The following is a 26,667-nucleotide window of genomic DNA, read 5'->3' on the forward strand; positions in this document are numbered from 1 at the left end:
GTGAATATGAGATCAAATGTGTGGTGCTTCTAAACAGAAATTCAACTAGCATTCTGCAATTTCTCTGTTTCCTTTTTTCCCTCTTTTAATATACTGTTTGTGGTTCAGAAAAAAAAGATGGAAGCAGTAAGGAGACAAGAGGAGTTAGAAGTTAAAAAAAAAACATGTTCCTTAAATCTTGCTTAAAATTGTATGTTTATATAGAGAAATTACATAATTGTTTCTCATCTGGAAGCAACCCTAAACCATAATCGGGTAAGAAAAGGCCAGCTGGGGAAAACACAGAGTACGAGAATTATGATAATTCCCCATTCATCCTGTTGCAACAGGAATTCAGAAATAGGTTCCCTTCTAACCATGAAGTTTTCGTTTACCTATCAAAGTTTTGTTTTTAAATGAGTGACCACCGCCACATCCATCAAAAATCTTGGAACCAAAATGAAGTATTGTGAATTGCATGGTAAGTAAATTTATGAGCTAATGAGGAAAAGAAAAAGGAGAAGATCAATATCTAGGGCAGGGATGTCCAACCTTGGCAACATTAGCATGACTGGCTGGGAAATTTTGGGAATTGAAGTCTACAGGTTTTAAAGTTGCCAAGATTGGACACACCTGATCTAGCCAGTCAAAATGAAGCCAATAAGGAAGGAAGAACAATCACAGAAACTTTGAAAGTCCTCTCCCCTGACACACACAAACTTTAAGCATACATTCTCCATAAAAAAGTATGCTTTGCTAGGGCTGAAAATAATTCCTAGTTCTCCAGGAGCTTCAAGACCTCCTGAAGACAGCTCTGAGCTTATGGATTAATGATCTGACTCTGTGTAAAGTAACTTTGTTTTGATAATCTTGCTATTTATTTCTTCTTAAGACGGGAAAATCCCATCCCGCAGACAGTTTCTTCATTAAACAATTTCCTTATATGAAAAAAAGAAATTGTGCCCTTGAAGCAAACTCAACTCATGGTGACTCAATGGATATAATCACTCAGTTTTCCTGACAGGAACCTATCTGACAAGAACTTCCAGATGTCCCTCAAGACTTGGTTTTGCCAACAGGGATGGGTGAAGTAGTGAAATAGTAGTCTATCTACTATTTCTAAAGCCCTTCATCTATTATTCCTTGTTGTAGATTGGTGTTTGTACTTTTTAATGTACTTAATTGTTTTTAGCTCTGATGTATAGCCCAAAGACACTCATTTGTGAGATGAACAGTTAAATACATTGGTTTAATAAATAAAAATAAAATAAATTTAAAAACTTTCACGTCAGCCACTACCATTAAACTTGCATTTTTACTGTATGATACTCTTACAGTAGAATATTATCATGCAGGATGGCAAATGGCTCTACAAACATTTCTGGCTTGTTCCAATGTTTGTATCGTCAAAGAAATCTAGGATGTTTAGGTTGATAAGGGTTTCTCTAAATGAGAGAAACTGAGTAATTCCGAGCATTCACTTCCAAGTATTCCAAGAAATAAGTAAGCACATAATATTTACTTATTCATATGTCACTCAACTCCTGGAAACTCTGGGACTGCACTTTGGGTACTCCAGTATAATAGAATAGAGGTGAAGGGCTCCAGAAGAATCTGCAAAGGTTTCTCTGCAGACCACCAGCTCCCTGCCTTATTTCTTTCACCAGACTTCATGTTCTGGTTGCTTGGATTCCAGTCCATTTGATCTAGTCTCAATCACAGAACAACTGAGAGCAGAGTCTGGAAACTTTTCCTGCTGAAAGCTGTAATGAATAGATCTTTTTCTTGCAACTCACACATACCGTCAATCAAACTGACAGACTATCATGTAGAAATTCAATAATGTAATTGTTAAATGCACTGCCAGGATGGAACTACACGGTGTAGAGAGGCATCACATATTTCAGCTGGGCTGATATGATTTCTGGATTGCCTATAACCCTACCCTTCCCCATCATCCCAGCATAGGCAAAGTTTTTATTTCTTTTTCAGCTTGTGTAGACTTTGTAGTTGGGAGATGTGAGAGCTGAGAACAGCTGAGAACAGCTTTTCAGTACCTTCAAGGAACCATGGGAAGAGAGTGAAAACTGCAATTTCCCCAAATGCTTGGAGCAGGAGTCCTTTCCCCCCCCTTCATATTTTATTTTGTGGCTCTATGCAATGTTAGACCTTGGTAGAAAATGAGACAGTGACACTCTGCCCCCCCCCCTCTCCTCATGTGCTGGAGATCTTGGAAAAAATGGAAAGGCAGACTCTGATTCCCTCCCTGGGACAATGTATTTCCTCCCTGGTGTTACTGTTTAATGTATGGACAACTCAAAAGAAGAATGGTTGCCTTTGTGCTAGGCTGGAGCAGGAAGAGATTTATGATCCCTGAATCCTAGTTAATGAGACCTGCTGGTCTATCAAACCCAGCATCCTGTTTCCCACATTGATTTGCTAGATGCTCTAAGATACCAGTAAGCATAGCAAACAAGATTATATGCTCAAGGAAAATGGGGACTCCTCCAAGAATACATTTAAATCCATTGAAAAGAGAACTAAGGTGTAAGCCATTATCATACCTTTTTGGCAATAGATTTTATTCTACATAGTATGTGGAGTATAGTATAAAAATCAATTGATTTCTATTTGTAAAAATGTGTATTCTAGATATCAAAACCAGGTTTCCTCAGGGAAGGGGATGCCTAAATACCTAAAGCCAGATAATTTCGTCACATAATTCTAATGAAATCATTACAAATCATTTTATAAACATCTGTCATTACCTATTTTGTGGTAATTTTTCCACATTTTAAAAAGTTGAAGTATTTTAACCTTTTCATGTAATTAAAAAAACTAAACCCTTGGTTATATTGATTGCCCTTTTTGTTCTTTGTTATCTTTTCTCAGTGTGATCTTATTGAAAACAGAAATGCAATAAAGAATTGTATTTAGATATTTGAATAATAGGCAATACTGCAATAATAAACTTTAACATGGGATCTGTCTTCTTCAATGCTGTTGTATATATTCACTAAAAAAAAGCCTACCACATGGCTTAGCATCCATTCAAAGGCCTGGGAACAATCTTCACTTTAATTTATTTCTCTTTTAGTTAGGGTGCTAACGTCTATCAGTTTTGAGCATCTCAGAGATGCACTGGACATTATTCAATATGCAATTGGGAAGCAGCTACGAAAAAACACTTCAAGCTGTGTCAAAATGTCCTCGAACATATTTGGCATTTAATTCCAGCTGTACCCTTTAGCAGTGCTTGGCAGGATTCTCAAGCACTACTGCTGAACCGGTGGCACATGTTGCAATCTTCTGTCAGGCAAATTCTGTAATCAAAAAGAGGCAAGGCTGCACAGCTATTGGCAAATGAAATGAAATGTTCAAGCATCTGGGTTACTTTGTACCACAGTCTCATTAAGTGAAGAACCTGCAACAATAGCTACGGGGGGGGGGGAATCACAGAAAAGATTAGGTCATAACTGGAAAACCTCAGCAAATGAAAGCATCTGTTCAACCTTGTCTTGGCCTAGAAGCAAAGTGGGACTGCTTAGTACTTGAATAAAGAGACCAGCAGAAATGCAATGGCTCTACCTTAAGAAGGAGATGATGAAAAATAATAAAGAAAAAAATAATAGAAGACTACTACTATGCTGCTGCCATGAAAATGATACGGTTGTCAAGGGATGAATTCAACTCAAGCATATTTGGCTTTTCTCTATATAATATTCCATGTCACAAAATTTTAGAGCAAAAGTCAACAAAATTACATCTTTACATTAGTTACATTACTCCAGTTACAATCCCATCTTTAAGTGAGTATGTTGGGCTCCATTGTTAGTCACTCAAATAAACCAAACAAAATCTAAATAATATATACTTATATTATCTTTTCTCCATGAAGTTTTCCTTCCATTCTGGTTATATTTCCCTTCTGGTTCACACTTTGGATAAAATTGGGCTTTGGTGCACTTGTTGCACATTGCCCAAAATGTGCCAGAACTGAGCTACACCATCTTTGCTATTAGTCCTGCATGGGTATGAGTAAGATTGGTAACTTAGCCTACACCTTTTGTAGCTCTACTGAAAAGTTTAATATGAAAGCCTCAATTAACCAAAAACATAATGGTCAATGAAAGTAAATTTCTATGTCTGCTTCAGGCATTATTCTTGGCACATCAAAAAGGATTTAGAATGTAAAAGAAATAAAAAGCAAAAAACATAAATTTTAAAGGAAGAAAAGAAAAATAAGTAGGATGCATAAACTTAAAAAAAACTTTAAAAACTACAAAATTAAAGGATACAATATATCTGAATGAAAGTGGTGTGATTTTCTAATGTAAGCTTGAATACAATGGAAGGAAATGTATCAGTTTAATGATGAATGAAAGAGATAAAATGTATGTTAGAATATATGAATTAATGTTATTTAGAATGATGCGGGTGTATATGAAAAAAGGAATCCATAGGCTGATGTTAACTGCATGTTATGTTTCAATGAACAGTAACAATGGAAGAACCGGGGATGGGGTGAAGAATAACTATAACATTCTAAATGAATGCAATCAAGGCAAAAAAATAATCTGTTAGGTGGCATGGATTGATAACTGGAACAAAATCAGAATACAGAAAAAGTGATTCAGCCTTTCAGAGGAGTAAAAATGAATACTAATGGTAACTGTTCAGTAACCATCCACTTATAAAAAGTATGTTTCAAGCATGTCGTTAAAACATAAATCTATTCACATATGCACACAACAAAATAATGAATTAAAAAGCATGAGTGACTGGAGAATTAGTGAAGGATACAAGGATCATAAGAGATTCTAAATGTGGGACTATTATTTCAGGGTGCCAAGAGAAGATCTTGGGAAAAATAGATATGAAGGGAAAAAAAGAGAAGTGATAATAAAGAAAAAGTAGAATGACTACGGAAAAAGGTTTGAGCATTTTTGTGAAAAATATATTTGAAGATAGAACTATCTCCCAGCAGAATGAATGGAAAGTTATTCTGTTTTATTTAATCTAAGAATCTCTTTTTTTCTAATATTAAAAAAGGATGTAGAAGCAAAATGAATTAAGTTACACAATGTCACAGACGAGTGTGAAATGTGCTAATGGAAAGCATGAAAAAGAATCTTCAGTGGAATGATGATATAAAAGTGACTGTGGATGAGAAAAAGACACATTAGCGGGTGGTAGCTGCAAAAGTTATTATAGGGAAAAGGGAGAAAAAGATAGCTGCAAAGAATATAATTATGGAGAGCAAGGAAAAGTAAAAATAAAGAGGCAAAGAAAATGCAGAGTGATTTTGATGGAAATAAAAATCTTCTGGAAATAAGAAAAGAGAGGAAAAACAAACAGGGTTCAACAAAATGAACAGAATTGTAAATAATTTTTTAGATTTTTAATAGGAAATTCTGGTAGACGTTTAGTGGATAGCATATGATGTATTTCAGAAATCTATTAAATAAATTAAAATGGCAATGTTTTTTGCCCATTTTGTTTTATGGGAGTGAGCATTGGGTATACGGTATCAAGAGAAACACAAAACTTGAATGTGCAGAAGTGGGAATTGGTTACATAAAAAGTACATAAAACAAGAAAGCAAGTTGAATACAAAAGAAGTGACAAATACAAAGTAGCTATGTTGAAGTTGTTTGTCATACAGAGAGAATGAACAAGGATTGAATCACAAAACAAATATATGAAGGAAGATTGAATGGCTTCAAAGGAAGCAGAAGGTTGAGAAAGATACAGTTGAGCAGAGGTGATGAGATCCTGAAAAAGAGAGAAATGAAAAGTTTAAAGAACAAAAGGCAACATTTGAACAGTGTATTAGATATAGAAAGGAAGATGTAGAAAGGTATTGTGACTGATGCTGGCGTAATCTATATTTTAAGTTTTCTTCTTTTTTTAAACTCGTGCTTTAATTTATTTGCATTATTATTTCTGATTCTTTCTGTGTGTTTTGCTTATCCCAGAAAGGAATGGCATGATGTCAGGGAAAGGGAGGGGAGAAAGAAAAAGCAGCAGAAGATATATTAATAAAGTTTAGATTGTGAAACCTGCATGTGTTTACTGTAATATTTATTAATCAGGACTAGTAAATAGTCTTTTATTCTTTTCTGCCCCCCCCCAAAAAAACCACAGCCAAAATACAAACATGTTAGAAATGATGGAAGGGAGGGAAGAAAGGAAATTTAAGTTCATATTCATATCTCTCTAAAGTCCAGAATCGCACATTATATAGGTGTGCTTGTGCTGCATCCAATATTATTAAGCAATCAAGATCAAAAATAAAATAAGGATAAATAAAACCAAATTCTCAACCTCTGAAACATATCCCTCCTCAACAAATTTGTAAACTATCTATTATAATCAGTAAAAAAATACCAACTGGAATTAAACACGGTAGAACATTAAATTGCATTTAAATAACTATGGTTCCAGGACCTCCTTTGCCTCCTCCCTCCTTTGCATGTAACAAAGTTAATGTACAAAATATAAAAATATTATCAAAATATTTTAAGCTCAGCATGCCTTATTTTGAGTTTGAGGCAATTTCAACTTAACTTCAAAATGGGCTGTTCTGACATGACCAAGTGTCTTCCAAGCATATAAGAAAAATTAAACTCCAGTTAATTCACAATCCAATTTTTAATAAATATTACATCCAATGTGAAATTCTGACTTAAAATTAAAATATCCAGTTTTTAACTATCATATCATGAAATATGATTCAGGGAGTAATCCAATTACTTCTCACCTTTCACATACACTCTGTTTTTGAAAGTGAAAGCCACAGGGTCCATCAAAGTTGGTCATTAATGTGTATCATAGGAAATACACCAAAAATGTCCATGTTGCAGGGAGTCATGATTGAATCCCGGTTTCCCTAAACATGTACATATTTATAATGCAATTTTATGCATTTCCACTTAGCATTGCTATTATATTATGTATTTATTTTTACCCCATCTTTATTTTTTTTATAAATAAGTCAAGGCAGCACACATGCATAATACTCCTTTCTCCTCCTATTTTCCCCACAAAAACAACCCACTGAAGTGGGCTGGGCTGGGAGAGTGTGACTGGCCCAAAGTCGCCTAGCCTACTTTCCTGTCTAAGGCAGAACTAGATTTCACGGTCTCTCAGTCTCTAGCCTGGTACCTTAACCTCTAGAACAGGGGTAGGCAACCTTGGCTCTTTTATGACTCGTGGACTTCAACTCCCAGAATTCCTGAGCCAGCCATGCCAAGGTTGCCTAACTCTGCGGACTAGACCAAACTTCATTTGAGTTTATACTGTCAAATATTTATAGAACATAGGGAATTCTGAAAAATGCAATGAAAATATTTGTTTTATTAAATGTAGCCCTAAGCATTTGCTTCATAAACCTTGTGCATAACAGTAGACTCCGCCCTCTTTTTTTTTTTCAACGTGGGAATTTAAGCACAGGCAGCTGCTTTGGACATACTTGCCACCACCCAGAATGTTATGTTTGAGTTCTGTTAAAATCAATAGGTTTTAAGCTAACAATGACTAACTTATTCTATTGATGTGAGGCACATCAGAATTCCACTCATTCATCATATACAACGGCAGCTACCTTTGCAGTGCAAACAAAAGCATGCCCAGAGACAAAACTTTCTTTGTAATGAAGGGGCTTATTCATTGGTTTTGTCCTTGGATGCATATGTAAGCAGGTGTTGCACGTGCATACAAAGGCATCTTTAAAGACCGAAGGTAAACATAATTCAATGACACATTAAATCCAGAGGGAGATTTTTGTCTGTACAACTAATATCCAATTTCTACAATGAAAATACAAAGTGCAGACTCTTACAGTTTGTTAACACGATTACAGTTTGTTGCCACAAGAACACTAACCTTATGATACTTTGATTAGTTATGAGTCAATCAAGATAACTATGTTTGAAGGTAGATTTAAAGAAGAAAAGTAGGAATGGCAAGAGAATTCATGATGGAGCTTATTGTAAGAGATGACCAGGCTGAACCTGAGGGAGGGGTCAAACGCATCATCAATCATGAGCCCCTACACGCCCACACAAGAACTAAGTCCAGCCCACCTTGAATTCCTTTCTATTCTTAACTCCCCGCTCATTCACCTTGACCATTAGTAGTTCATATTCTTGTAGAGAGCTTAAGCTTGCAATAAATCTTTATATTCATTTGAACTACCTGAATCTCCTGATTTCCCTGGCACCTGACACTTACATTGGCTTTGTCAAAACTGATTCCCCATACTGGCAAATCCAAATTTTTCTGTAATACCCCTTGCACGAAAGCTCTAAACAACCAATCAAGGCATGGACAACTCATGAAGTGAACTATCAAATGAACCTTGCAAGGCTGTAGTCAACAAAAGTGAACAATGTGGCCACAATAGTGCAACTGAGACTCTGCCATTTTTGTGTATATCAGTCCCCCGGCCCTGCAGAGGAAAACAGCTATAATACTAAACTTTAACAGAAGATTATATAATCACAATATTAGAAATACTGCAAATTCAATTCCATCCAGAGTAACTGTTATATTGTCTGAAGTTGAGGCCACTAGCAAACTAAGACAAACCCATAGTCTAGTTTGGCATTTTATGGAGTAAGCAGATAAGGACAGATCAATCACTCTCAATCCACTTACTCCATTATATTCAACATAACATCATGCCTCCCATAGTTTGAAAGAAGAATGAATGAATAAAATGCTGGGTTTACGTGGAAAAGAAGATACCCATCTATTTAAGGGGCTGCCCATCTGAATCTAAAGTAAATATAACGATATAGAAGAAAAGAGAGCAGAGACCTTGAAATTATGCATTAACACTTTACTCTTGGAGAGCAGACAAAGTGTTACACTGCTTGTCTAGTTACAGCCTTTCCAACATGGTGAGATTTGCTGCAATTTCATTTAAATTATCATTGGGACTATGCAAAGGCTACACTATGCACTTCAAGGGTCAAATCAATGCTTCCATAAATTGGCCCAATCCATTCTGGATCATTTGGAATTGTGGTGATAATGAGAAAATGAATCTTTGTCAATCTCAAATTCTGGAGTAGGATTACAAAAAATGGAGGCCTGCTTCCTCATTACCTGGTAAGGAAATAACTCAAATTTAGGCTTTTCCCCCTCATTTTTCAATAGAATGAAATTGGAAGGGAAACTGAATCTGTTCTTACTACCTTTATGCTTTCTGAGCTATACCAATTCCATGCTATATATGACTGTTGCTGTAGCCTCTCTATCCTAAAATAGCTTCTCTATCATAAAATAAAAATCGATTTACATGGAGAGGAATCAAACTAAGAAGAAACAGGAACAGAATTGCAAATTCTTTATTCCTGAACTGAGCCATGGCTGGCTCAGGAATTCTGGGAGTTGAAGTCCACAGGTCATTAAAGTAGCCCTAGTTGTCCACCCCAATATACATCATAAGTCAAATCATATGCTGAAATTTTAACTGACTTGATAAATAAAGATGAAATTAAAAATATGAAAATTGTACTTTTTAAAATTACCATATAGGTAAGCTTACCTGGATTAGAGAAAGATCCTCACTATGCAGCCTGAACAAGTAATTTCTAGAGTGAAAAAGAGAAAATAGCAGTTATTCAAACTATGCAGATTATAAAAAATAAAGATATTCTTGGTTCTGAAACTTAAGCCCTCTACAGAATAGTTTGACTGGCAGAAAAAACTAAGACAATTTTCTAGAGAATTCTGGTTTGTTGTTTGCTAACAATCCCACAGAGCCATCAAGTTTCACCCCTCTACATGTTGCCTCAATACCTGAGGCTCATTTGCAAAAAAGAAAGTTAGTATTATGAATGGACCAACCCCTATCTTGTTATTCCCAGCGATGAAAGCATCAGACTAGGAGCCCCATATTTTTTCGAGTACAGAGCCTACTCTGGATTCCTTCCTTCCTTCCCTCCCTCCCTAATACAACTCTCATTTTACTGGTAAAGATTGCTGCAGTTCAGTACTTATTGTACTTTTTACAGATGCTAGTGAGATACACCATTACATTCTAAAGGAAGGAGGCAAAGTTTGAAAGATCACGGGTATTTTCTCATTTGCATTAATATAATGAGGACATACCCAGAGCCAATTTCATCACAGCAATGTGGGAGATGTAAGTAAGTCATGCTGTTATTTCAGGTTGCTTTTTCTAAAAATCCAACAACCTGCAGATCATCACAGTTTTGTAGGAATGCAGATTTAAAAATAAATTCCTTGACGGTTCACTCCATTCCCCACCTCCACTTTTTTTTCTTCTCCTGCAATTCTCCATAACCATATTAATTCAAAGAATGAGCTTGGCTTTCTAGAAAACACACACCAATTGTATTAGAAATTAATTCACTGTAGGTCCTAATCTTACAATGTAAAGAGATAGTGCTTTTTTTTTTTTGCTTTTCCATTTATTTTGTTTTGTTCCTCTCCTTTCCTAAGCCATCATTTATAGAAGACTGAAACAAAGTGACTGGTTGGCTGACTGTGGAAACCCCCACACCCTTAATATATAACAAAGTATAACAGTGGGGATGCTGTGGAACATGGGCTACACCCAGTCTCCAAAGCTCTGCAAGATTTTGAGCAGAAAATTCACCAACAAAATGATTGAATTTTGTTTTTGCTTTTATTACTCAGTTCTGGGGTAGTGGAGAGGAAGAGAACTCCAGACAATTCATCCACATTTTAATTGCAAATAGGATTGAAAAAGAGCCATTCTATAAACATTTTCATTATTATTACTCATGTTATGGCACTGAAAAGCCTGGTACAAATTTGCCCTCTGCCCTCATTTACAACATGAGGTGAAGAATAGTTACTTAAAACAGAAGTCAGTCTCTGCTCCACCCTTTGTTCAAGTACCCTAAATCTCAATTTAGAGATTGCAGCCACAGGAAAAGAGGCAATACAAAGTCAAAGGAGAACAGAATGGGAAGGAAGACATGCGCAAATATTCTTCAGCTCCAAGGTTTCTGCTAATAACACTGTTAGACTGGAATGCACAGGACTTAGCTGCACATGGAAATGGCAGCCACTAAAAGGCAGCCTGGTGTGAAAGGATGCCTCAAATATGCAAGCCCTTTTCTTCTCTCCTGAGATCTGGAGTTTCAATTCTGCTGGGGTCCCAGGATATCACAAGGAATGGCATTCCTTGGAATAGCTGCCCAATAGCCAGACCCACAGGGGGGAGCCCAACTAACATCTGCAAAAATGACCATCCACTCTGAGCGCAACAGCGCAGAGGTGCACAAGCCAGTTCCAGGAAGAAAGGACTGGGAGGGGTGGGGGGGATGTGACAAGAGGGGAGAGGAAAAGCTCAGATGCTGCAAGTCCTTAGAGAGGGAGTAGAATACGTTTCCACATGTAAGTGGACTGTGTTTGGCAGCAAGAGCTGAGGACCTGAGCAAGTAAGAACGTTTCAGAGCTTAAAAAATAGTCAATACAGGAAAAGATAGAGCTAAGAACAATAGGGATATGAGAATGTTGACATAGAATGTAAGGGTGGAAACACAGTATATGGATGAAATCAGATAGCAGTTGTACAAAATGTATAATGACAGGAAAACCCTAAATTAAGATGGCTCTGGAGTATTATTTTCTACAAAGTCAGATTTTAATTTGAGCTTTCCCTTTGAGTGTGTAATTCTATAGAACTATACCTATATAGGCTTCTACTTTTATCTACTAACATATACAGAACACTGAAATGTGACGAAACCAAACATTAAGGAGAGATCTAATGTTTCAATTAAAAGTCTACATTTAACATTTTTTAATGATAAGTATGTTTTCATTGGTAGATTTACATTTAAGTGATGAATGCATGTGCTCCAATGCATTTCAATTTTCAGCATTTCCAGGTGTACATAGTCAGATACCTAGAAAGCTGCCTTCCACCAAATGAAACTATTGGCCCTTCTGTCCTTGCCATGTCTTACTATGATTGGCAGCAGGGGTATTTCTCATTACCAGCCACCTGCTCTCCTAAGTGCAAATAGCCAGCCTCAGTCTGACTCTTTGCATGCAGATGATAGGTTTCACCACACAGCTATGATTCTTTTTCAGGAACTAATGTGATAGGCCCTTTTTGTCAATTGGAGAAAACAAAGAAGCTGGCTAAAAGTATCTATGTCCCAGTTCAATGTAAAGTTGCATTATTTATACAATCACGTGTGGCTCCTAGATTGTGATACAACTACCATAGTGTTAGAGCATTTAAAATTCATTTAATACTTCCTTTTATTAGGTACAATCTATGGGACAGCAAGCATGAAAAATCATTGTACATGGATGGTTTAGCTTGGTTCAAGTTAATTTAGTCCAGTTAGTTAAGCATTTTCTTATTCAGGCATTTCAACATTTTCTTAAGACAGGCATCAGATAATTATCAATTTCAAAAGGTGACTTAGAGATCATCTAGTCCATCCCTCTGCTCAGTGTAGAATCCATTGATTAAAGAATCTCTGATAGGTGACCATCCAGCCTCTTTTCAAAGACTAGGAGGGACTGTTGGGTCTTGCATATTTTCTACCCCTGCTTAGACACTTCAAAATGGAAGAGGACAGAATGGTAACTTTCTCTCTGAAATATATTTCTAGTCTACTGATTTGATTCAAAAAATAATGTTCTGTACCCCTAACCAACAATGAGCTTACAAGGCTGACAGAATGGGGTTGGGAGCAGAAAATATGGAGTTAGCCTTCCTCTTTGAGTGGATTCTTCCCTTCTGAGACCTTTTTCCCTGCCTGAGTTAGAAACTAAGAGCCAGATCAATCCCCCCTTTGAAAAGATTCATTTGTCCTACAGAACATCAAATGCTCACACCTAAACTGCACAGAACAAAGACTCTTTATAAAATTGCGAATAGGAAAATTTAATTTCAATTTGAAAATCTTACTTAGATTTTTTTTTCTTGCAGTAGTTTTGCACCTGAGAAAATATTACAAAGTCAGAGAAGAAAGGCACTTTTTCTCTTCACTGCTCAGTCTCAAAAATTGTCTTCCCAATCTTCACCTTTTCTTTCCCTCAAACCACTCTAGACATATCCAGCTGAAGACCAGTTTCATGTCCAACATAACTTGGAATAAAAACTCTGGTTTCTGTTTCAAATGCACTCTTTCTCCAAGGATAATACATCTGTCATGTGTTAAAACTACAACGCAAACTCATGCTGGACATTCATCATTCAACGGCATTTCTGATCTCACCTTTTCAAGAGACACACAATAATCCCAAATTCAGCGGGAAGCCCAGTAATACTCTTCCTTCTATGGTTACATATGAAAGAGGCTAAGTAAAGCATTTAAATTTTCAACAGAATTGCTCTTGAAACTTGCCACTGTTTAAGGAAGTGAGAAAATATGTAGCAGTATTTATTACAAGCATTGATATCCTACCATTTACCGCTGCAAATGTGTCCAATTTTATACTGTGAGCATTTGGCTTTAACACTTATTTCAAAAGAATCATTTTTATAGCCTGTTATTTTGGACGGTTTTGATTTGTGTATAGGTCGCCAGCCAGGGCAGTAGAGCTAACGCTATTGGGCTAAAGCCAAAGTCAAACAGAGAGGGAATAGATGAGTGAGCCAAGTAGGATTAAAAGAGGATCAGGGCAGGCAGGTTCACCGCCCGTTCAGGAAGCTTGAAAGAGGAGATATCCAGCAGTCTGCAAGAGCTGTTTCTGGCTTCCTTTAACAGGGGTTGCTGGGAGACAGCTGTCAAAAAAAAGCAGATCTATAGATGTTTTTGCCATTAGAAAGTCAAAACATACGGTTTTCTTACATTAACAGCAAAACAGTCTCTGCTCATCCCCCAATTTCTCATGGGGGCTTTGGGCTATTTACTGGGATAAAGTTAGACATTTTTATGACTGTACTGACTATATAGATTGATCGTTGTATTATTATTATTTTTTGCTTACAAGTTTAAACTAATTCTTTCTTGGTGTATTTTAAAAGTGAGGTTGCATTTGAAAACAGGACTAGACTAAAAAGTAATTCCCTCTGCTGTCTTCCTTCATAACTGTACAGGTAGTCCTTGACTTACAACAAGGTCACTTAGTGACCTTTCACAGTTATAATGCGATGCCCCCATTTTGGGCACTCAGCGACTGGCCCACATTTCTGGCCATTTGCAGCATCCCACAGTCCTAGGACCATAATTTCCAAAATTTCTGAGGAAAACCAATATTTACTTCTGGTTTCCAGCAAAAACGCCCCAGAGCAAACAATGAGTTTGCTTAAGAACTGACACATTTCCCTTACAACTGCCATGTTTGCCAAATCACTGCCACAAAAAAGGTTGTAAAATCAGGACAGTCACAGGATAACTCACTTTACAAACAATACAATTTATGACCAAGATTGCCAGGCTCAGTTGAGGTTGTAAATTGAGGTCTATCTGTAATGTCTCTCAGATGACGTGAAATTTTCATTAGAGCTACAATTTTAACATAGGCAATTAAGGCTTTTGGTCTGTCCATGCTATTGTTGACAATGCCTGAAACTCTATTTAAATCAAAACATTTCAGGGAAACTCTTGTCTTTGGTTGTTTGTTTGTTTGTTTGTCTGTAAAAACTCTTGGGTTTTTTTGCAAAAAAGAAAGAAATCAACCAACTAGCAAAACAAACCTTCAATCATCTTGAAGCCAAAGCCACTTCCTGAAAGCACTATTATTAAAATTTAGTTTGACCTGAAACCTCTAGGACAACAGGTAGAATTTGAAGACAGTTCAAATCAAAGCTAGGATAATAAGAGGGGGAAACCAGCATGCTAACATCCGGATGAACTGAATCATAAATTAAGATTCTTCCATGCAGATTTAGGTAGCTCTGTTACTATTTGCAGCTTTCATTTGCTGGGTTGATTAAACCTAGCAAGAACCTAAGATTTAGAGCAGAATGGCAGAATTCATCCCTAACAGAAATTGCCAGTTTAGAAAGAGGGAGAAGAAAAATAATAAAAAAAAGAACTTGCACAATCCTGGTAGGTTTTTCTACCATTTTAGCCAGCTTCACAATGCAAGTTACTATATGTCAGTGGTGGCGAACCTATGGCACACGTGCCAGAGGCGACACTCAGAGCCCTCTCTGTGGGCACACGTGCCATGCCCCAGAGATGGCAACCATCCCTCTTCAACCAGCTGCCTGCTAACTCGCCGACCTCCCACGTGGCTGGATGCATCCCAGCATGGCTGGTTTCCCTCCCCCCCATCCCATCCATCCTAGCCTCGCATGCTCTCCTTTTCCTGGGCACGACCCACTGCGTCGCCTTTTCAGCTGTTGGCCGGCTGTCCAGCTCAGAGGCGGCTTCTCTGAACTGCTGGTGGTGGGCTGTGGACCCCCAGAATGCACCGATTGAGGGGCCGGCAGGCTGTGGTTGCTGATGGACACTGTCAGCCCCCATGCGCTCGCTGGCCTCTGTGTGCGGGGGCCAATGGTGACAGGCAGCAGCTGCCCCAGCCCCTGCCTCGCCTTGCCCCATGGCATTGGCACCCCCACCCTGCCTCACCTTGCCCCGCCTCACCCCGCAGGACAAGCCTCCTGCCCACCGCCCACCTGCCAGAGACCCCCTGGATCTCCCCTAACTCTGGCCGGCCCCCACAGGCGTTCCTCCCCATGAGCAACATCGAGGTGACCATGCCCACCTTGGCCACACCCACCCAGTCTGCCACGACCACAGCCATGACCACCCAATGGGCCATGCCCACCCGGCACCCGGCGATAAATAAGTGGGTTTTGGGTTGCAGTTTGGGCACTCGGGCTCTAAAAAGTTCGCCATCACTGCTATATGTGTTGAAATACTAGCAGGAGAATACTAACTGAGCCATTATTCTGATCCCTCATCCCTTGCTTCAGATCAGTAGTACATTTTATAATCCACATTCATGTCCACTTAATTTAAAAGTACTGCAAACTTTTAAAATACAATTTTAAAACTATTTTGAGAGCACTGGTGTGTACTTTATAACTAAGTTCAAACCTGATATGTCTGGTTTCCACTAATCACCTGAGTAGAGGTAGGCACGCTGGTACTCACTGAAGATGATGTGAATCTTTCTAAACTGGCATATCTGTCCTCACTTTAACTCGGGGTGCCCAACCTTGGCAACTTTAAGACTTATGGACTTCAACTCCCAGAATTCCCCAGCCAGCATGGATGGCTGGAGAATTCTGGGAGTTAAAATCCACAAGTCTTAAAGTTGCGAAGATTGGACACCCCTGCTTTAAAATAAAATGAGATGCTTCATAATTTTCCTTTATAAAATATTTTCTGAAAGCTACTAAGTCAGCAGAAACTATTCTCAGCTAAAGTAATAAAAGGTGCCACATATTCAAGCTAAGCTGATTATTTGGGAGGGGGCAAGGGAACATTCAAACTTGTTACTCAGTGCTACCAGCCAGAATGGACATATTCTAGCCAGAACTACCTCATATGATTCACCTGATTGTATAGCTTTGCCTAAAGTTCTAAACATTTCTAAGAAAACTAGATTCTATTGACTTTCTAAAGCAGTTATTTTTCTAAGCTCACCCTGAAGCCTGCAATTATTTTCAAGCATTGAAAGTCAGGAAGGCAAGAGGGAAATGAAACTTTCAAAATTACTTTCTTAACTTCCTGAGAGTTAGTAAAGAATTTTACCTTTCTCCTTCCTTTTTCAATACTGTAACCTTTTCAAATAGGTAACAAAAGATAAAGGTTTCCCCTGTCCAGTAGTGTCCGACTCTAGGAGGCGGAGCTTATCCCCGTTTCTTTGCTGAGGGAGCCAGCATCGCCGAAGACGTTTCTGTGGTGATGTGGCCAGCATGACTATACCTCAAGGCATACAGAATGCTGTTACCTTCCCCCTGAAGTGGTACCTATTTATTCTTATTTGCCTGCTTTCGGACTGCTAGGTGGGCAGGAGCTGGGGCAAATAACGGGAGCTCGCCCCATTGCGCAGCTGACGAGCTCAGCGTCTTTAACTGCCGAGCCATCGCACCACCCCCTACCTTTTCAAATAGTGTGTTAACCATTTTAATCACATTATATAAACAATGCATTGAAAACTACACTGAAATAATGCAATCTATAATGCAATTTACACCATTGTAATAAAAGACAAAAAGAATCACAGAGATGACGCAGCACGTGCAAGCTCATCCTTTATGTATTCAGAGAAATGCCTGAATTTGCATACTAAAATTGGAAAGGGACCTTTGTCATATATCAAGGGTAGAAAATCATAAATAAAAAGAGTCACAATTTTTAATACATCTAATTTAATTCATCTAATCCCCCCCCCCAATTTTGGGTAACAACCACACAGGGCTGATGGGAACTTAAACCCCAAAACCTCAGGAAATTGCCAGCTTGCTTACCCATGCCTTAAAAACATAGGATAACAGAGAAATATAAGCCACTTATTTTAACACACACGTATTTGAAAAATAAAAGGTACATTTTTAAAATAGCATCTCACCTTGCCCCAACAATCAGTTCTTTTTGTCTTGGATCAAATGTTATTTGAGAGAAGTCAACAGCACTTTTCGATCTGAACACATGTAACCAAGGCGCAAGTTCTACAAGAACAGAAAGAAAATAGTAATAATATTCATACTATTAGCATTTATTTTCATTTGGTGCTATCAAATCATTTTATCTACACCAATTGTCCCAACAGTTCTGTAAAATTAAAAGAAGTGACTAATGGCTTCTATTCTGTTCTGGGTTTCTGTAGACCCAGACTTTGTCTTCCTTCCTATTTCTTTTCTGTGAGCCTCTTAATAAATGCAAATATTGTCAGCCTCAGAATTAAGACCTAGGGAAAATTATAAGATGTTCCAACCCATCTTGTAAATCTCCCCCCCCCTCCATCCTCTGCTTTATAGAACAAGATTACTCTTTAAGTAATATTAATATTAATGTTAACTTTAATAAATAGGTAACAGCACTTTTAGACTTGCACTGAAAAAAGACAAGCAGCAAAGAGGTGATGAGGGATCCGAAATACTTCTGACCATCTTAGGAGCATACACATTTCCACTTCCGCATTCCATAGCTCAAGAGTGATGCTAGGGAAAGCTGCCTCTTGTCTGCTCAATAAACTGCCCTGCAAAACTAGATGAATTTTCAGAAGAGCCCCCTTGGAAAACAGGGAAGTTCTAAGCCAGGAATCCCAACTTTTTTGAGTTGGTAGACACATCTGGAATACTGAGAATTTGCCAAACTCATCTTTATATCATTTCCTGTGGAAATGCATTTCAGAACAATTTTCAAAAAAATAAAATGCAGTACTAAAAGCTAATGATTTAAAACAATATAGCATTTGCTCATTAAAAGGCAGGGGGACAAAATCGAAAGACCCATCTGGCATTCATAAAGGGAAGTCAGTGGTAAACTGATAGGTTTCCAACAGATGCCTCAGATATAGAAACTCCCTGGATGTCAGCCGGGAAGACATTCCACAGGGAGGGCTTGCCAAGGCAATCACCAGATGCTTCTCTGCAGTTCTCTGCTCACACAGATCTTAGCAACTAACAAGGGCTGTAATGAAGAAGGTATCCTGTCAGGAATTACTTCTTCAAGGCCTTCAAGCCAATCCTCAGCTTTGGCTCAGAAGTTTATTTGCAGGCAGGGCACAGATATGACAGACTCAGCACCTGTCCATCATATTTTGGACCAGCTGCAGCCTCTAGATCAAAGTTCCCCAACTTTTCTGGCTTTGTGGATCGGCAGGAAGGAAGGGAAGAGGGGATGGTTCTGTGAGAGCTGTGGGCAAGAGCTGTGGGCAAGCATGCGCGTGTGTGTGCAGCTCCATTTGTGTGAACAGTGGGCTTACGTCCCCACTGTGTGTGCAAATGGACCATGCGCATGCTCGCCCGCTGCTTGCGCAAGTGAGGATGTGCACTCGCCCATCACTTCCACAGCCCGGTTCCAAATGGCTCAAGGCCCAGACGTGGGCTGCAGCCTGGGGGTTGGGGACCCCTGCTCTAGATTAAGCATGTTAAAGCAGCCAGATAGCCTCCTGAATGTACATTATAATTATCTACAGAGTTGTAGCTTTGATAAAGTCAATGTAAGAAATTGTAGAATTATTCATCAACTTTCTATTTTTGTAGAACTTGCTCCCTGGTTATTTATATTCAGATTCATAATCTAAACTGGAAACTAACAGTGCAGCTTAACGTGGCCATTTGGGACGCCAGTGAGGCTAATAATTTTAGGATAATCCCCGCCCCGCCCTATACTATACCATACTATTTAATAAGAGAGAGAATGCAGGTTTGTGAGGGGGATAGGTGGTTTTTAAATATGATAAATAAATCTAAATAAAATAAATACACTTAATTTAATAGGCAAACTGTCCAATTGGGAACAACACACCCAACCAGGACTGTTTGATATGATTCAAACTCAGTTTACTATCTTCATATACGGTACTTTGTTGCTATATTGGATATAAATTCAGAATGAGCTCAACTTCTCCTAAGAAGTCAGGATAGTAATGGTCTCCAGCCCAAAACTCTGGATAATTACTCTTAACAGGCTCTATTTAGTTCGTGGGTTGGTAACTTTTCAGCAGTGGGTTGCTCAGATTCCTGTCTCTCCACAAGAGGCTATCTGGTTATTTAACATGTTTATTATGTACTGCACGTTGCTTTTAGACACAGATGTTTTTACATGGATAAAACCACACAAACTGTTTGTAAGGGTTTCTTGTCGAATGCCCTTGATGAAGGAACAGTCCAAAACATGTGTTTCTAGACAATAAATAATTATTTGCTATTGGTGCTTAAGAAACTGTCTTCCCTTATTTTGGTTTCCACCCTGGAGAGAAGATAAAGTGGTGTTTTGCACCAAGTGCAGCTTCCAAACAGTCTTTAAAGACATATGGTACACAAGTAACACCGCAGGGTGTGAATGCAGCCCTTCCAATCTGCTGTTTACCTACAAATTTCCTTGCAATTTCCATTTCTATTCCATTTCCTTGCCTTATCAGTTATTGTTTTTCAAATCAGGTTTGATACTGAAAGCAAATGGTCTGCTACACTAAGAAAGAGACGTGAAGTGGAACATTTAACACTTAACACTTTGAAATATGCCAACTCCCTTCCAGCATAACAGAATGTTCCCCCAGTTACCCAAAAGCTTCAATGTGAAGTGACATATTTGTCACCTTCACTAGTCTACATGCTCAATCAAAAATACAGTTTCATACGAGCAGTGAAACAAAATGCTTTCCCTTTCCATATGTCAACAGGGTAATTCCAGGAGTCTTTGAAAAATGTGGCAAAATTGTTCTGTTTCCAGATCCAGGAGTCCTCCTTCAATTAATCTACATTTATGCCACAGAGTGACACTGATTTCTCAGCCTTTGTTCAAAACCCATACAACGTGAGGCACCCAGGTTGGAAACTGTCCCAGATTATCTCGAGTTCAACTCTGTATGGGTTTTCAAAATGTCCCACTATATGTAGTCCTCGACTTATGACTGTTCATTTAACAACCATTTGAAGTCACAACAGAGCTGACAAAAGTGGCTTAGGACCTGTCCTCATATTTATTACCATTGCAGTGTCCCCACATTCAGGTGCTCATAACTCAGGTGCTCGGCAACCAGTATGTATTTAGAGCCAGTTTGGTCTAGTGGTTAAGGCACCAGGCTAGAAACCAGAAGACTCTGAGTTCTATTCCCACCTTAGCCATGAAAATCAGCTGGATAATCTTGGGCTAGTTACACTGGCTTAAACCAACCCACCTCACAGGATTGTTGTTGTTGTTGTGTGGAAAACAGGAGAGGAAAGGAGTATGTTTGCCCCTTTGAGTTAATAAATGAATGAATGAAAATGAATGAATGAATGAATGAATGGTTGCAGAATCCTTTAGTCCAGGGGTAGGCAACCTTGGCTCTTTTATGACTCGTGGACTTCAACTCCCAGAATTCCTGAGCCAACATGGCTCAGCTTGGAAACCTCTCCCTTTTCCCTCAGCATGGCTGGCTCAGGAATTCTGGGAGTTGAAGTTCATGAGTCATAAAAGAGCCAAGGTTGCCTACCCCTGCTTTAGTTGTATGATTTCTATTTCTATTTAAAACCTTCCCAGGGGTCTTCCGACAAGCAAGGCCAATGGGGGAAGTCACATTCCTTTAACAACCATAATAAAAAGAGATCGTAAAATCAGGCGCGACTCATTTAAGGACTACATTGCTTAGTGACTGAAGTTCCAGTCCCAATTGTGATCGTAAGTCAAGCACGACCTGTGTTGGGCTTCTTTTTCATTAATGTACACTACGTTAAACTGCAAACAGTGACTGAAAAATATGTAACATTTTGATTAAAATTGAAATCTCTGAAATTTAAATATTAACATAAACATGATGTGTGTATCCGGGGGCATGCGTGTGGGTGTGTGAGTGTCTGTTGTCTCTTTTATAACTGCCTTCCTGCTGTGCTATATTTAATGCTACACTGAAGACTACCCTAATTTATGAACAGCTTTTGGAGAAGTCTTTGGGGGAGAATTGCTGTAAGCGGAGGAATGAATTGGCATCAAGAAAAACTGCTGTCAGCAGGAGGCACCCAAAAGCTCCTCATGCGTACATTTTGTGTAATGCTCAATTCCCAGTGACTTCATGAAAATAAATGTGTAGGGTTTTTTGGCAGTAATACAGAAGTGGATGGCCACTGTCTTGTCATTGCTAACTTCCCAGGCAGCCTCACCTCCCTTGGAGGTCTCCTGTGCAGTTTCTACTGACCCAACCATCCAACCAGACGACATAGATGATACTTTCCTGGAGCATAAGATAAGACTTATGCATGGATGAATTTTAGTTGAAATATTCCATTTACTTCCATCTCCTTGAACCCTAACCTTAACCTTAACAACAGTGGAAAGCTTGTTTATATCGTCTGTTTGTTTGATTGATTGACTATCACCTTGTCTATCCTCCAGCAGCTCAACCAGCATAGTACTTCTTTCCTCAGTTTTCTATAGCAGGAATGAGGTATGATTCTGAATCTATGAGGTAGTTTCAGTTGATAGATAGTAATTAGCTCAAATTCACCTAGTGAGCTTCTATGGATGAGGGAAGTTAACTGTCTATTTTGCTGTAAAATAGCAAAATTTATGAACAAATTATTTCCTTGCCTTGATTGCAATTTCATTTCTGGAAAAGTGGAGGAAGAAACAAGGGGATTTGTTGCCCTAGACTTAATGTTAACAACAGAAAAGCACTTGCTGATGACATAGAAGAAGCAAGAATATTGGAGAGAAGAATTCATCTTTTGTGTAAACAAGATCTGTGGAAAGATACTAATTAAATGTATCCCTTGGACAATAGAAAAACTGATTTGGAAAGCTTGGAGAGAGAAAAATTACTATTCTGGACAACTTTCAAATTATACGACATAGTTAGTCGAATCTCCACCACCACAACCTGAGGATCAAAAAGAGGTATTTTCAGTGGGGTATCTGTGTGTGTGTGTAAAAATATTTTATCAGTCTAAGCAAATAGAGGAGAAAAAACAAAAACAAAGGAAGGCCCTGTACAATAAAAGGCTTAACCAGGTGCCTCCGAAGTCTAAACAAAATGAGAGGCGGTCAAAACCAAAGACAGAGACTTAAGTAAACCTCATAACTGGTCCCAAACCATAACCCAACTCCAACCCATACGAAGCTCCATTTTTTTGCTCTGGATGTTCACTCTCACACTAATACTTGCTGCTCCAAGTACTTCTAGCTATCTTCCTTTGCCTTTCACTTCTCAGATGATATAGTATCTTTCCTGAGGACACTACCAAAGAAGTTATAAAAGAAATTAGATAAGCTTAGACAGGTAATCAACCCTCCTCCACAAGAATATTTTCCTTAATTAGCGTGAAATATGCATTAAAATTTGCCTTAATCAAATCTTAGTCTGACAGAATATATAAACTATTTCTAACTATCACTAAGCAAAAAAAAGAGATTTTTGTCAAATACAGTAATTTGAAAATGCAACAGTGGCATTTCTGTTACAGGTTAGATTTAGAAAGAGAGTACTCAACTCCATGGTTTTTCTCCCAAGGAGCCTGCTGTGGAGTACCAAATCTCAGGGATAGGGATTGAGTGCCATAGACCCTGCCCCATGGCACCCTCCCACCTCTTCCTGCTTAGGATCTCACACAATCCCAGGGTTGTGATGGCAACCAGACAGCCAGGGTTTCCACCTCTAAGTGATGTGATCACATCACTTTGCAACCGCAAACCCAAGTCCCAATTGGCAATAGAACCTATCTATAGTTTCAAATAGTAATTAGTTCTTTATCATTATCTCTGTGATTCACATGTGGATTAGCAAGTTGAATAGGAAACAGAGGCTCTGGCCATCATATGATAACCAGCTTTTCCAAAAGTTGCATCTTTTGAAATATCTACAAATTCACAGTCTACATACCTGGGTTAAGGTGAACCCATATAGCCACTCAGCATACCTCCAGTAGGGGATTACTCACCAGAAGAGGAAGGCTGCAGGTGCTATCACTGCTCTTTGGGAGGAAGTACAGATTGGAAAGGGAGACGGCTATTTAGACCACTTATAGCAAAATCTGCAGGTTTCCACTACCGATCCAGAGAGATACTGGGGAGAAAAACTAGAATGCACTGAGACACATTTTGCTGCCAAGATGATTAATAAGCCATCACAGGACAGCATGGAAATGGTTGAAATGGAGACAGACACTCTTTGGAAGGGCAGTGGGCATGAGGTAACCAAAGCTGTGTGATCCTAAGATAGTTGAAGGGAAACGCCTTGATTTCAATTGTCTTGATGAATAACAAGACAGTCCAAAGATACATCTAAAAGAGATGCATCTCTACTCTCATTATCCAAAATCACTGAGCTGGTAAGAATTGGACAGTCAAAACAGAACCACAGTTAGCGTACTTCAAGGACACCACCATGTACAGGAACTCAAGACTCCTGGAACTGGAACTATGAACAGGGATCCCATTTCCTTTTTGTCCTGGCTGGAATCAGATGGATAGGCCGCTTATTCTTAATAGGCTACTGAACCTTTAACAGACTGTTTATTCTGTGTTGATCAGTGTGCAGTAGGCTTCTTGGCAGGACACAAAGAAATTGAATTTCAAAGGGAGAACACTGCTAGACAATTTTGAAGACACAAATCAATGACTTGGATAAAAAGAAGGGGCCTACAATATCTTCAGAGTTTGCCACCCTTAAAACTGCCCCAGATCCATATGCAAATGTGGATCATAGCAATCAGCTTGCTGGTCAACACCTAGCAGCACTTACAAATATTTGCTGCATAACTTTTACCAAGCCAAAAGAAGAAGAGAAGTTAAGGTGTCCTGAAAAACAAATCTAAGGAGTTTTGAAGATGAGTGGAAAAATAAATAAAAAATAAAAAAATGCTAACATAGAATGACTATTAGCTCAAGGGCAACTCTATTAGTCTTATGGCAGTCAAAAGCAAACTAAAAGATTTTGATAATGGCTTCTACCAAATGATTCCATAAATGCTGATTGACGATTCCATAAATTCTAATCTAGAGGATTATAAACAGAGCTCTGCACAGACACCTATCCTTTATGTACAAATCCTCTAAACAGGATGAGATATCTATAAATAAGATGCACAAAAGATCAGACATTTGTCTTGGTCTATAAAGATCCAAATCTGATCTTCTTTCCTACCAAATTAGTTGGAAAAGCTCTTTCTTGGCTACTTACCTTCACTTGTAATAATAGGATGCTCAATCCTTTGGCACTGGGAATCATCCATTGCTGGGCTTCCCAAACATATTATTTCCAGACTAGTGACCATCAAAACTGCTGTCAGAATAGTGTCTTGCATATTGATCCTGTGCACCAATCACATCTCCCTTAATCAGAAATGCTTCAGGTATTCAGATGCAAAAACAGTCTGCAAAATGTAAAAGTAACAACACCAGAATTACCATTGGATCAGGGCTTACCAACTTGTTTATTCTTGGCACACATCTGATTTTCCAGATTTTTGTTCTAAAGCACCCCAATTATTTTATTCAAGCAAGCAATAAACAATAAACACTTCTGATGACATAAAAATGTTGTATGTTGCATAATAATATATAAAAGAATATTTCCTGCCTCTTTCTCTCTCATATATAAACTTGTCACTAACTATTGTCTTTTTTCTGATGATGATTTCAACAACTATTTTGCCAAGACCATAATACCATTCTGTCTTTATTTAGAAGCTACCAGTCAGACAGAGCTAAACTATTAAGAGATAGTGTATTTGCATCTTATAGAAATGCATAATATTAAACTGTATTATGTAAAATGGGATTTTGTTTTCAGAACTGCCAGATATTCGGAATACAAAGACTAATGTTATCTGGAATGCTGGGAGCAGAAAATGAGGCTAAAAAAAGCAACATTACGTAGTATTTCTTTTACAAAGAAATTGTTAAAATTGTGGTTTATCCATAATGTTTTATTTTCAAAAGCATCATATATTCTTTAAATCACCTTCATTTATTTTTAAAATCATCATTATTTTTCTTTTCAAAAATATCCATTTCAAATGGTCTGCATTTCTAGGCTAGCGCATGCTTGATATGAATATTCTATGAAGCTCTGTTCAGAGTTTCTTTGGGAGAACGTCATTTTATATATCTCTGTTAGATACCTGGCATTGTTGTCATCCAGTTTATATAGATTGCCCAAGGGGGATATAAGAATAAATGAGACCTATTAAAGAATTCTACCATTTGCACCACAGCAACACTTGTTTTTAACTCTTGGTAGGATATGATTCAACATACTTTATTTTGCTTAGTTTCTAGTAAGGACAATTGCTATGAGCAATGGCTTTTGATCTATGCTTCAGAGGACCTTGGAGTTAGTAGGAAGTTTGTTAAAAGTTTCTGGTAGATATATTTCTCTGGGTAATAACATTTTCTTACAATGTCCAGTTGTGAGAAAGCTTATTCAATTATTTTCTAGTTTAGAAAGCACTATAATGAGATTCACCAGGTCTGGACTGCATCTTCTAAAGCTACATAGATATTAAGAACATTTCCCAGACACCTACGCAAGATGAATGTAGAGCTGTTCATCATTACACACAAACATTTTAAAGCCACCAGTTCAGAAAAAAATTACAAGGCTTAAAGAAATCAATTCACTGTATGTTTGTTGAAAAAGTATTGTTTAAGTTATTCTTATGTGTCAAGAGTCATGTGAATCCACATGACTGTCAGATATTCAGCTATCATCTGATGCTGCTCCAATTCAAAACTATAAACTGGCATAAAGTAAAGCTTACTAAAGTCAATTACAGTATCACTCCGATAACATCCTAGGTAAATAATCTGAGAACATTAAATATTTTTTTGGTAAATGCTTTCATGAATGCCATCTCAAAATTCAAACCGATTCAGATTTTAACTCACATGAACTCATTCATTCTACAAATTATTTGAAAGTAACAATATTTTGTCAATTAATTCTTGGCAAAGTCATAAACAGAGCATTTTCAAAGGTAATCAGAGTTTAGACTTCATATAACTCTTTGTTATCTTCCCCCAGATAAGAAAAATACACGCAAAAATTATTATGTGTGGTACTTGATGATCTTACAACATTAAAAAAGCAGGAGAAAATGATTTGTCAAAGAAC

The 26,667-nt window shown here is 38.1% G+C and overlaps 1 protein-coding gene across 1 annotated transcript in view; it reads right to left on the bottom strand.

Moving 5' to 3' along the window:
• SEMA5A (semaphorin 5A) overlaps window positions 1-24,863 on the bottom strand; it is a 108,615-nt gene extending 83,752 nt beyond the window's left edge. Inside the window, exons 1-3 of the mRNA XM_015827076.1 lie at window positions 24,733-24,863; window positions 17,479-17,578; window positions 9,536-9,581 (exon numbers count right to left, since the gene is read on the bottom strand). Coding sequence (XP_015682562.1) covers window positions 9,536-9,581; window positions 17,479-17,578; window positions 24,733-24,856 — 270 coding nt within the window. The 5' untranslated portion in view covers window positions 24,857-24,863. The remainder of the gene's footprint in view (window positions 1-9,535; window positions 9,582-17,478; window positions 17,579-24,732) is intronic.
• Window positions 24,864-26,667: the final 1,804 nt, after the last annotated feature.

The sequence above is a fragment of the Protobothrops mucrosquamatus genome, unplaced genomic scaffold, assembly GCF_001527695.2.
Source record: "Protobothrops mucrosquamatus isolate PMUCROS unplaced genomic scaffold, P.Mucros_1.0 scaffold_213, whole genome shotgun sequence".
In the NCBI taxonomy this organism is placed as follows: domain Eukaryota; kingdom Metazoa; phylum Chordata; class Lepidosauria; order Squamata; family Viperidae; genus Protobothrops; species Protobothrops mucrosquamatus.